Genomic DNA, 13211 nt, shown 5'->3' with positions numbered 1-13211 from the left:
AATCACATGGAATTTGGTGGGATGATTGGTTATTATCCGGGGACCATTTGATTAGATTTTGGGATCAATCGGGTCAAAGGTCTAGGTCATGGAAAGGTCAAAATCTTTTTTTTACCATAGCACGATACATTTTTGTCCAATTGGCATGCAACTAATGCCAAAATGCTCATAATTCAATGCCCAATCTTGTGATATGCGAAGGTATGCGCTCTACCGAGTGCCCGTTCTAGTTCTTAAAGTATTTATTCATGTTGGTTCAGATTGTTTAATACGTTTCATGTTGTTTGATTTAAATACAAATTGGTGGTGGAGGACAAAAAAATCTATCTAATATTAAAATAGTTTGTATAAGTTTATATTTCAGTTTCCTGACAGGAGGAAGCTCATCAAGTCCATATTTTAGAATATGTTCCTGTATTGTGTTTAATGTTTCCACATTTCCATCACTGTTATATAAGCAGTTATGATCAGTTTATTGAGAATGCAGTCAGACTGTGAGTAATTTCATGTGCATATATGCTTGCTGAAACGCCCCCAATGTAAATATATTACATCATGTTTATACGGTCAGTGATTGAAGAGTTGGTAATAAAATAAGAAAATATAATGCACATATCGCTCTGTTGGGACATTTAACCTCAAATTGCTCTTGATGATCAGACCAGAGGTTGCAGAGCATCCTTTAATTTATGAGCTGAATTGTTAATTGTATGTGAATTACTTGCCCAATGTTGAAAAAGTTGCGTCAACAAAAAAAAAAGGATTCTTTTTTGTTATTTGCTTTTTTGAAGGCACATGTTCAGAGATCCTCATTGTGGACTGTACCACATCGGAGACAAGAGGAAGGAAGTGGTCCAGCTCAGGGATGAGGAGCCTTCTGTGACTCACACGCTGCCACTGACCCGTGTGGCTACATGATAAGCTCACATTATGTCTCCACTGGCCCTGTGGCCCAAAACCACGGCAGCATGCTGGCCAATAGGAAGCTGCCACGTGATGCTCGTCTTTCTTGTTGTTGCACCACAGGAATTAATGCAAGTCCATATATGGGCGTAGTCAGAGTGCATATGATAATGTGCAATCCTTTCTGAATCTGCAATTACTGAGTCAATCTGGGTCAACTAAGTAAATCTTGTCATTTTAATGAATAGTTCATCAAAGGGAAATATGTTTTGGGGTTACCAATGGCAAAATAAACATGAAGTGTGTTGCCACTGTTTAAACAGTAATAGAAGAATCAGGCAAATGTACAACTGAAGCCAGCTTTGGTGTAATTATTTTATACCAAAAGTATGCACAAACTTTAAAATGATGAAAGATCCTCTTTTCAAAATCAAACCACATTTTTAAACCATGAAATCAAGCATACGCCCTATTTTCATTCCTCGCAGTGAGTTGATTGCATAATGTATGTATGTTAATGTGAGTTAGAGCACATACACAGCAGCAGAGTGTCCACCAAGCTCTAATCCTCACACAGACATAGCAGAACATTGACCTTAATGTTGATGACCGCCACCTTTACTGCACACTGAAGGCCAATAGCTGAATAATGTATCTATGACTTTCATATTCTGGGCCAGTTGCTCATACAGAAATGACTTTGCCTTGGTAGGGCTTTCTGATGACAGCTGTAGGTTTCTCCACCTGCAGGCCAAACACAAGCAGAGAGAGAGAAGGGTTAAGTGACCTTTGTGTCCAGAAGCTCATCAGGACTCGCTTGGATTCCCCTGAAAGAGGTTTTACATGACAGCAGTCTGTCAGTGTCCTCACATTTATCAGGCTCTCATAATGATACAAGAAATGATGAATCAACTATATTTAGTGGAGAAGGTCGATACCTGAGTGTAAGTCATAGACTGTATAAAATATGGATCAAGTTTTCAAGTTTTTATTGTCACATCCCCTTTTATACAAGTATAATCGGTTTGTGAAATTCTTATGTGCAAAACACCCGACAGCAGTAGCAGACTAAAAAAAGAATAAGAATGAGAATAAACTATACAATATCCACACAAAAAAAGAAGAAAGTATTAACAATATATATATAAAACAATGTAATAGAATATACACTTTTTTGAGACTATATATATATATATATACATACAATATATATATATATAAAACAATGTAATAAAATATACACCATGGCCATGTTGTCAACATGACGTCTCCCTCAGGTGTTTATGAGAAGCTCAAAGTGGGAGGAGGCATCGTCCGTCGCCATCTTGGCGTAGCTAAAAAAAAAGTACAAAGTTCATCGTCTGCAATTATCATGAACGGAGATGTTAGAGACCCAAACTGCTTTTAGTATCAGGTGTATACACGTTTATTCGGAAGTTGGGCTTTTAGAGCCGGCCTCAAGTGTCTGTGAAATAACTGTTTTTACATGTATTTAGTTATTTCATTTCTAGTCTGGTGAAAAGTAAGTCCAGTAGTTCCTCTGTTTTAGCTCTTTATTGGGTCTCCACCAACTCCTGAGGTCAATGTGTGGCTCCTCTACGTTCACCAGCTAGTCAACTGTTCAGTGGGTTTTAGAGGTCCAGGAGCACAGGCACAGACTTTTACTCGTTGGGGTATTATGTTCTACTAAGTTGTAAGGGTTGACTCACCTTATCCCTTTGCCTGATTCTTTTGTAAACAAATTCAGAGAAGGGCTTCCTATGGATGAATCTGCCGTGTCCTGCTGACACCTTGAGCTGCCCGTCCTCATAGACCACTTTTCCTCTGGAGATGGTGACGACGGGGACACCGTGGCACTCCATGCCCTCGAAGATGTTGTAGTCCACGGCCTGGTGGTGGGTCTGGGCTGATATCCTCCTGCCAAGACCCAAAGATGCAGCTACTTTCAAAGAAGTAAATGTCTTCATGGCATGTAAGCCATGTGGAAAGCTTATCGAATTCTGTTCTAATCTGCCAAGATGAATTCATGCACAGATATTGAGTGACTTCAGTTATTTTACAGCAACAAGCAATATCATGAATTATTGTCTTTTCACTGTAAAAAGGCTGGAATGGGACGTTGAAAAGGAACGAGTTCTGATAACGATACAGGGAGCCAAACACATTCAGCATGGCTGCAAAAGAATAAAATGATGTAACTGATTCATCTGACAGCACTCGTGTTTAATGAATTAGAGATTTATGGAAAACTCAAAATGCAATACTTTTAGCTGCGCTGCACCGTGCTGCTGCTCTCCAACCACTAGGAGCCATGTAACGAAGTGAATGTAACCAAATACAGCATGTTGTGGTATTTCTACTTTCATTGTGTATTATCCGGCTCCATGTACTGCAAACTGCTGCCGGCTGTGTCCGAAAAAATGTCAACAGCATCGAGTGAGCCCGGACTGTGACGTCCACGATCAAAACAACATGAACCAGCTGAAAGACACTAAACGGGTTGATGTTTCTCTAAATGTTCATCACTCACACCTGTGAGCCAACTTGTGAATCATGTGATCCACTTTTAATAAAAGGCTTGAATTAAGTTCAGAACCTTCCGTCAATGCATACAGTTACTAGTAGTGGCAACGTAATGCACTTTCTCATCAGGGTGGTGGAACGGCTTCCAGGACAAAAATAAATCTCTGAGGCGGAAAGCCAATTAAAACGCATCATATTAAAATAATCAAACGCGCCTGCCTGTACAGATTGATGATGTCTGACATATAAAACAGATCGAACTGTGAAGACTAAATCAGCGGAGAACAGTGAAATAACTCTGACTCAGCCACTTCCATGAAACACAGTGAATGCCGGCTGAACTTCCTGGTTCCGCAACCGTGCCCCCCCCCCCCCCCCCCCCCCCGGTCCCGGATGTCACGAAAAGCGACGCTCGCATTCATCACCGAGTTTTCACAGATGAATTTGCAGCCGCGGCGATCAAACACGAGGTCGCCGTCGTGCTCGGAGAAGGCGTGGCAGAGACGGGGCCCGAGATGATCCAACAGTGGTGAACTCCTCCATTTGTGTCTCACACAAGAGTTGTGTTGTTGTTGCCAGTGAACTCATTTACAGCAAATTACACCAGTATGTAATGTGCTCACATCAGCAGTTAGTGACTTCCCCGAGGGGCTGAGCCCTCATTGTGCAGCGCAGCGCCGCGGTGGCTTCTGTAAGGCCGAGCTTCAGGAACGCTTACTGTCCTCTGTGCGTCAACGCATACTGTCCTCCAAATCCAGATTGAATCATAAACTAAACGTAAAGAAACAAATACATGGTCGGTTCTTTTTTTATACGCAGCCTTGTGATATTCTGAGCTGCTTACTGGAAATAGTCTCTACTTTGAAGATTGGTTTAGCTCCCACGTGAAATATTTTCATCTTTAAGATCCTCACCAGCATCATCCCACTGAAAAGAGTAAATCAGTCCGACATTTTTTTTTTTTTTTAACCGACTGATGAATGCGAGTCATATTTAAATGATGTCACAGCTGTAGATAAGTGATGACATACCCGGATTCCTGGATGGAGCATAATCGGCTCACGTATGTGAGTCTGTGAGTGTGTGAGTGTGTTGAGGTGGCACGAGATGAAAGATGCATGGCTTTCCCTTTTCAGCTGCTTGTATCTACAGCGTGCATAAATTTTACAAACTTGATCTTATTCAACCTGCTTGACACCCTGGAGACTTTAAAGTCCGCCCAATGTTTCAGCAGCACCATCTGCAGAAGCTGCTGATAGTGTTGGAAGAAATGTTTCACTTCCTACTGAAGAGATAAGAAAGCGCTTAGAATTCTGCATCGGAGTCGAACACATTAGAAACTGTACACAGACGGCATGTCCCCCCCCCCCCACACACACACACACGCACACACCATACTTGATGGCGAGGAGTCAGGGTCCTCACCGTGTCATCTTTGGGTCCCATATGACCACGTCGGCGTCCGAATTCTTGGCGATTCGGCCTTTCTGCGGGTAGAAGTTGAAGATCTTTGCTGCGTTGGTGCTGGTGACGGTTACAAACCGATTCTCGTCCATTTTTCCGCTGTGCTGAGGGGAGGAAAAAACGCACAAAGTGGTCCAGTAAAATGCCGTGGATGACAACAAAATGCAGAATTAGCAGGAAAAAGGTCAGCGCTGAACTGCAGCAGCAAGCACCAAATAGCATCTCCTGTGTGATGTGTAAGCGCTGTGGACGGTGGTAAATCTTCCCAGAGGCCTCGGGGCAACAACTGTGAGGAAATGCAACGCTGGCTTTGTGCTGCAACCGTTGCCTTTTCCTGTTTGTATTGTGGAAAAAAAGAACTGAAATACTATGGGAATTGAAATACTCAATATTTCCGTATTTTTTGTGCTTAAACATTACATTTGATGATAATATCCCAGTAGGGTTACAAATGTACAATAAACGTAAATAACAAAACAAGTAAAAGGGAGCGCAGGAGCTTTGTCTTGTTGCTGTTTCAGACCTAAGTGTCATTGGTACACACCACTCCTTTCTCCCAGATCACAGACATCCGGTCCTCCACTCCGTTCACTCCGTTGGGGATCTTGGTGAAGTCGTCTTTGCCGAGAGCCTTCTGGCACACGGAGAAGGTGCAGTTGTCCGTCCCCGTCACGCTGAGATCATCACTAGCACGTTTGATGGATACATAGACGTCTGGGTGAATGACTTAATGAATGAATACACAATACAGGACAAATACATAACAGCCATGCTTTAATCATTAATTATTGAGGCTCAATGAATATGCAAATTAGCCCAGCTGTGTGAATTCTGTCTTGTTTTTCTTTTTACTCTGACGTGAGTCAGCTCCCACATCTCCACCCTCATGTCCTCTAAACACAAAGACCGACAGCTCTGAAACATACGTGCCGAGTTCCAAAGCACCCTGATCTGTGGTTCCACCTACTTGGCCAGGAGGTCCATGAGGTACCCAGGGGTGCTGGGGTCCGGTCTGAGGGGGGGACCCATGACAAAGCCGGCTGCATGGGCCCAGTCTTTGTGCCAGCAGTGCGTGCCGTCGGTTCCCAGTCCGGCTGCGATGGGCTCCCCGAACACCACACGCCCTGCACAGAGAGAACCAGAGGATATCATCAGAGTCACATGATGACGAAGATGAAACGTTAACCTAGTGAGCGAATCTCAGGCTTAGAATTTCTATTATTTTTATGCCCCCCCCCCTCCTCTCTACCTCTTTCTGTATCATGGATTGTGGAGGTCTGGATCATGGACCATGCATACTATTCATTATTCATATGCTCTATGCATTGACTCATATTCATTGAATGTGTTTATGTGACTCTGTAATGATTCCTTCTGGTCACATGACGTATATTGCTTCTGTCCATCCTGGAGAGGGATCCTCCTCTGTTGCTCTCCTAAAAAGTTCTTCACTTTTTTCCTCCTGAAAGGGTTTTTTCTATTTTTCCAACGAGTTTTTCCTGATCCGATGTGAGGTCAAAGGTCAGGGATGTCGTATGTGTACAGATTCTTAAGCCCACTGAGGGTAGTTTTTAATTTGTGATAAAATAAACTGAATAAAAACTGAATGCTGTATTTTTTTGATGAAAAAGAAAAGACATTTAATATTTGTCCCAAATATGAAAACTGATATTGGGACTGTCTTTAAAAAAGACATATCCTAATTTCACCAACAGGGGGCAGCCAAGCCCCCACTCACCGTCTCTGCGGGCATTGGACACCACCTTGGCAGCAGACTTGCTCATGACGTGGACCACGTACAGCGGGCAGTTGACGGCGTGGGCGATGGTGATGGCTCGCTGCGTGGCCTCGGCCTCCACCTCCTCTGGCCGGCACAGCGCGTGGCCCTCCGGCCCTGTGATGCCCAGAGACAGCATCTTCTTGGCCCCCTACGAGTCCCAGCGGGACGGAGACAACGTCGAGGTTTTTGGAGATGGAGAATAACAACAACACAGTAGGGCGGGAGCAGCTCAAGCTAAACTGATACTGCAAGGAGCCTGTGAAAACATGAACTAACAACTTTAAAACGTGTTAACCCGCGTGTAGAAATGGTCTTCCTTGTCGTTCCCAACACTGCACATGTAAGAATGATAATGATTGCAAAATCGATTTCAATATTTTTTCCTTTTCTTCTGACCTTTTTATAGAAAATCCAATAGGTAGAGACGTATGTTTTCCCTTTGTTACAAACGGGGCAGATTTTGTAAATGATGACAAACTAACAACATAATAAATATTTCTGGTTTTATATGTTGTATGTTCGTGCTATGCAAGTTTGACAATAAGTGATTCACTGACAAAGAAATGTACAGTATGAGTATTACAAGTAATGCTTTCTGAAATGTGTTATCACTTTATCATATAATCATGAAGTTAGAAAAAAGTAATGGGCTACCACGCAGTGGTCAAAGAATAGATCATTTGGGTTTATGAATGCTCACTCCACCTTGAACTCATGTCCCAGTGACAGCATTAATCACTAGAGGCCGGAACGTTTCACTCTTTGGGTAAGTGCTGCCTTCTAGTGGTTAAAGGTTGCCATGACATATTGAGAAAGAAAGAAAAGAAGCTGGTCCATTCTGACTTGTCTAATAAGATTGCAGCACCTCTGAATGCTCCATCCACTTACACTGGTGCTTTACAGGATGCAAAATATTTTAATAAAACGTGGTGAAAACGAGTGAAACATTTTCTGCAGTGGAATATTAACGGGGCAATAGTTGCCTTTTGTGTTGCATCACATTGCTTTCAACAAGCAACCTTTGATTTGCTCTCATTGCGACGAGAATGTGACAGTGGACTTTGAACTATCTGGAGTCAACACGCAGCCCACCTTCATTCATTAAACGTTCTACTCATATGGCTGCCACAACATCTATTCTTGTAGCAGACTTAGCCTGAGGAAACGACAGCCAGGGTTAATCATTAACCGGTAAACACGAGCCCATCATTGTTTTGGTCCGTGGTGTGTTTACATAGATATCACGTCTGAGCTGTGAACCATGCCTTTCCTAATTAAAAAGGACAGCATTACTGCTCAACTAACTCCCACTGCTAAGAAGACCTTTCTACAAGTTAACTTCTGAACATTTGTCATGGTTAACCATTGAGCTTTTTAGCTTTAGCACGAGAAAAAAAAGGAAACTATCACTATTATGGGTGAATTTGAAAATCTTTGAGTAGCTTTGTTAAAGTCCTTATTAACACATTACTGTCACTATAAGAGACACTATTGAATGGGGAGAGGGATCTTTCTTTGTTGTTCTCCTGAAGATTACTTCCCCCTTTTCCCCCTGAAAGGTTTTTTCTATTTTTTGGGAGTTCTTCCTGATCTGATGTGAGGTCAAATTTCAGGGATGTTGTATGTGTACAGATTGTAAAGCCCTCCGAGGCAAATTCGCAATTTGTGATATTGGGCAATATCAAATAAACTGAATTGAAATTGTAAATGGGAAACAAACAAACACAACAGCAGCACTTCAGTGTCCCCTCTCTGCTAAACCTCGGCTCTCTGTACGAACCTCTGCGATCAGGTCCCCGTTCTCGGCGTGCACCTGGGCGATGGCTCCGGTCTCCTTGCAGTGAGAGAAGGCAGCGTACAGCTCAGAGTCCTGCAGCATGAACACGTCCTTGTAGGCCATAAACATCTTAAAAGAATTGACTCCCTTCTCTTTGGTGAGCGTCTGCATTTCTTTTTTGACCTGGAGAAGAAAAGGAGGAATAGATGTGAGTGTCATTGACTCTACATATACCCTCTGAAACAGAGGCAGAAGTAGAGAAAGCTTGTGCCTTAAACACAAACACAAGTCCAATTTAACATTTATATTGTTTAGCAGAAACTTGTATCTGGCGCGATTTTTATTTGGGATTGGCAAACACACTTGGCAAAGGATTGTTTTAATTGTTGTATCTATGAACAAAGATGAGCTCATCACCTCGTCGCTCCACCACGTGACGGCGACGTGCAGCGAGTAGTCGCAGCACACTTTGGGGTCGGCTTTCTTCCGCCAGCAGTCGTACGCCTCCAGGAGAGATTTTCCCTTTTGGGGGATCACAAAGTCCAGGATCATGGTTGTCCCTCCGGCTAGGGCGGCCTGGTGAAACAAACACAGGAAAAACAAGGATTGTTAATCTTTAACAAGTTATAGATTAACATTTAGGGGTCAATGTGGAGCTTAGTCATTGATTCAGAATGTACGCCGCCGTTGTTCAGGCTGTAGTTTGAGGAGTTGTTGGAGAGAATATATATAATATTATGTTTCCTTTGCCACATTATGACATCATGCAGACAGAGACTATTTGTTCCTCTGTGAGTTGCTTCATGTCGCCTCGACACTTAATACCCATTACACTACTGATACAAAGCTGACACAAACTGCTCATTGGTATGCAATGTACTCAGTTGTTTAGCAGCCTGTACTGTGCCAGGTATGGACAAATTAACAGAAACATGAGGAACTTCCAGATTATGTGTGTGCATCCTGTTGAGTCAGACATTAAAAATACACTTCTGGTCACAACCTTTAAAATAAAACACCAACGTGCAGGTCAAATCGAAGATGACATTATATTCAAATGGAAATGGAAAATACATGTGAATCCTGTGGACATCAGTAGGTGTCATCCAGGTATTACCACGAGTGACATCAAATGTAATACATTATAGATAGTCAAGATATTGTGTTATGCACAGATGGAAAGTAATTAAGCAAATATACTCAGGCAGTGCAATTTACTACCTCATACTTCCCGTTCAATTCATAAAAAAATAGTGCTCTCCACTCCATGTACGTGACGACTTTAGTCCCGAGGTAATATCAACTTGCAGGTTCAAATTGACAATACCAAATATAACTAGAATGGGCACTCGGTAGAGCACATACCTTCGCATATCACAAGATTGGGCATTGAATTATGAACATTTTGGCATTAGTTGCATGCGAATTGGATAAAAATTGACAGTGCTATGGTAAAAAAGAAGATGTTGACCTATCCATGACCTTGACCTTGACCTTTGACCCGATTGATCCCAAAATCTAATAAAATGGTCCCCGGATAATAACCAATCATCCCACCAAATTTCATGCGATTCGGTTTAAAACTTTTTTTGTTATGCGAGGAACACGCATACAAATAAATAAATAAATAAATAAATACACGGGAGCAAAACATAACCTTCCACATTTTCAATGCGAAGGTAATGAGCAAAAGTGAAGTATGATGTAAGTAAGTAAGTAATTTATTTTCCATAAGTACATACATAACGTGTACATACTGACAGACATTAACAACAGAAAAAAATGTACGAATGGAGGACCGTCCAAAGACCGAGGTCTGTAGGCTCCTCTGAGATGAGGAGTAGGACGGCCCCTCCCCTAACCCTTTAACCGTGTCCCTATGGAGCAGTGTGTTATGTAACCAGCTCCTTTATGACCGTGATAATGCATCAATAAGTACAACCCAGTAGGCAACGATGATATACTTTATTCAGAAATGTTTCTGGGTTTTTGTTTTAAACATTTTGGAACATTTTGATACGATAAATTAAACTTGACGATAATGCTGGATTATTGCGTAACTTCCAGTCTAACTTGATGCACTTGAACATCTCCTGTGAGCCTCGTCTATCTGATGCGGTGTCAACAAAAAACAACAACAACAACAACAACATTGGGTTCACCTTTGTTCCGATGTGGAAGTCATCCACCGCCTGAGTGCCCATGAACGCCAGCTCCATGTGTGTGTGCGTGTCGATGCCGCCCGGAATCACTAGCTTGTCGGTGGCATCGATGACTCGCACCCCCTCCGGGACCTGGAGGTCCAGTCCGACATCCACGATCTTCCCATGTTCGATGTAGACGTCGCTGATCGCGGAGTAGTCCTCGTTCACAACTTTACCCCCTTTGATCAGGATCCCGCTGGGCTCGGCCATCCCGCTGTGAGCAGCAGAGTGTTGAGAAGACGCAGGACACGTGAAGGGACAGCAGAGCGCGCGCACGGCCTGTCGCTGGTCTGTGTGCACAAGTTAAAAACATGTAGCTCCAAAGTTCATGCACATCGAGGTGTGTGGTTATTGGGCTTTCCCTGTTAGACAGCGCTTTCCTCCTTCATGTGGCCAGCTGTGGTATGACGCATTCATTTGGGACACAATATTGCTGTCATGTTCATTGATTGTGTTGTTCCTCTGTAATGATTCCTTCTGTACACATGACATATATTGCTTCTGTCCATCCTGGGAGAGGGATCCTACTCTGTTGCTCTCCTGAATGTTTCTTCCTTTTTTTGTCCCTTGAAAGGTTTTTTTTCTATTTTTGGGAGTTTTTCCTGATCCGATGTGAGGTCCTGGGACAGGGATGTGTGTTTGTGTACAGATTCTAAAGCCCTCTGAGGCAAATTTCTAATTCGTGATAATGGGCTATACATAACTGAATTGAATTGAGTTGCATCTTGACCTTTGACCCACAGAGCACAGTGGGTCAGAATGGCCAAACGTACTGCAAAGTATAGTACTGGATGCAGTGGGACGTCCTGGTGTTTTTGGCGTGCTGCATTTGATACAGTATGGTAAATGGTAAATGGTAAAATCTTCCCTTTTTTCCCTGTGAAAGGGTTTCTCTGATCCGATGTGAGGTCAAAGGTCAGGGATGTCGCATGTGTACAGATTGTAAAGCTCACTGAGGCAAATTCTTAATTTGTGATATTGGGCAATAAAAAAAAAAATGAATTTAATTAAATAGACCTGTACTTGTAGAGCGCTTTTCGAGTCTTCCGACCACTCAAAGCACTTTAACACTACATAACATCATTCACCCGTTCATACACTGATGGGAGGAGCCACCTGCCCATCAGGACTAACTAACATTCACACACATTCTACCACGACTACCAACTATTCATACACTCTGTCAAATTTTGTATAATGATTCCTTCTGTACACATGACATCTATTGCACCTGTCCATCCTGGAGAGGGATCCTCCTCTGTTGCTCTCCTGAAGGTTTCTTCCCTTTTTCCCCCCTGAAGGGTTATTTGGGAGTTTTTCCTGATCCGATATGTGGTTTTGGGACAGGGATGTCCATATGTACAAATTGTAAAGCACTCTGAGACAAATTTCTAATTTGTGAAAATGGGCTATACAAATAAACTGAATTGAATTGGATTGAAAAAGAAAAGTGTGAGCATTGTGTATTGTGTTGAACGTTTCAAAGCATAACGTCTTAAAAGACAACGCTCTAGCAGACACATTTAGACTAATTTACATAGTTATTTGTTTCCCCATATGCATTGTGAAAGAAACTAAATAAAATGGTTTGTCAGAGGTTAGTAAAGTGAAAGCACTAAATAAGCTCAAACTGTTTAGCCTGCCAGTTAACACTAATGCAGTCTAATATAACCATCCTCCATGGATGTTATAATGCTGAGTTATGGTCGGAAGTGTCTCAGAGTTGGGTTTTGGTAAGCTAAAAAGCAACCGCACTAAACTGGTTTAAGCTCTATTTATCAGATCAATCCCAGTTTGAACATGCAAATGATGAATCCTCGACAAGCTCCACAAGGTTCTATTGCTTTCTTGAGGCGATCCATACATGTTCATTGTTATGACGATACCCATTCATATCTATCGATCAAGCCAGACACACCTGCAACTTCACTGTCAATAATAAGGACTGCCTTTGTTACAATGTAAAAAGAAAGACTTACTATCAGGCTGCTGATGAAATCTCTTAACACTCCGGTTGATCCAGAATGCTGCATAAAGTTTACTGACCAAAAACAAGAAAAGAAGAAACTCTCATACTCTCGTTTTAACTTCTGTTTTCTGGTTTCCTGTGAAATCCGGAATATGATTTAAAATCCTTTATACTCATCTACAAAGCCCTTAATGGTCAGGCACCTTTATATCTCATGGAGCTCATAGTACTCTAATATTATATATTACTCCACGAGAGCGCTTCCAAAATGCTGGTTACTGTTGGTTCCTACAGTGCCCACAAGAAGAATGGGAGCCAGGGCAGACACCCTCACCACATGGACGACTTCCCTCTTCAAAGAACGCTGAGGGCCGGCTCAGGCTTGGACCAGCCCTGGATACGTTGCTATAGGCGTAGACGACCGGGGGACTTATGATACACTGAGCTCCTCTACCTCTCCATCGGCATGCTTTCATGTTCCATTAATTCAATTCAATTCAATTCAATTTATTTTCTGTAGCCTAATATCACAAATTACAAATGATCCTCCGGGGGCTTTACATACGACATCCCGGTCCCAGGACCTCACAT

The 13211-nt window shown here is 42.4% G+C and overlaps 1 protein-coding gene across 1 annotated transcript; it reads right to left on the bottom strand.

The window, feature by feature from the left end:
* Positions 1–1264: 1264 nt before the first annotated feature.
* dpys (dihydropyrimidinase) lies at positions 1265–10951 on the bottom strand. Its single transcript, XM_056444752.1, has 9 exons — positions 10610–10951; positions 8865–9023; positions 8451–8630; positions 6629–6818; positions 5858–6014; positions 5435–5576; positions 4852–4994; positions 2613–2820; positions 1265–1647 (listed from the first exon to the last, which is right to left on the bottom strand). Exons 1-9 carry the CDS (start codon positions 10859–10861, stop codon positions 1588–1590), a joined length of 1491 nt encoding a protein of 496 aa, XP_056300727.1. The 5' UTR covers positions 10862–10951; the 3' UTR covers positions 1265–1587.
* Between the last annotated feature and the right edge of the window lie 2260 nt (positions 10952–13211).

This window comes from Pseudoliparis swirei, chromosome 22 (genome assembly GCF_029220125.1).
Source record: "Pseudoliparis swirei isolate HS2019 ecotype Mariana Trench chromosome 22, NWPU_hadal_v1, whole genome shotgun sequence".
Taxonomy (NCBI): Eukaryota; Metazoa; Chordata; class Actinopteri; order Perciformes; family Liparidae; genus Pseudoliparis; species Pseudoliparis swirei.
This window is presented reverse-complemented; position numbering and strand designations above follow the sequence as displayed.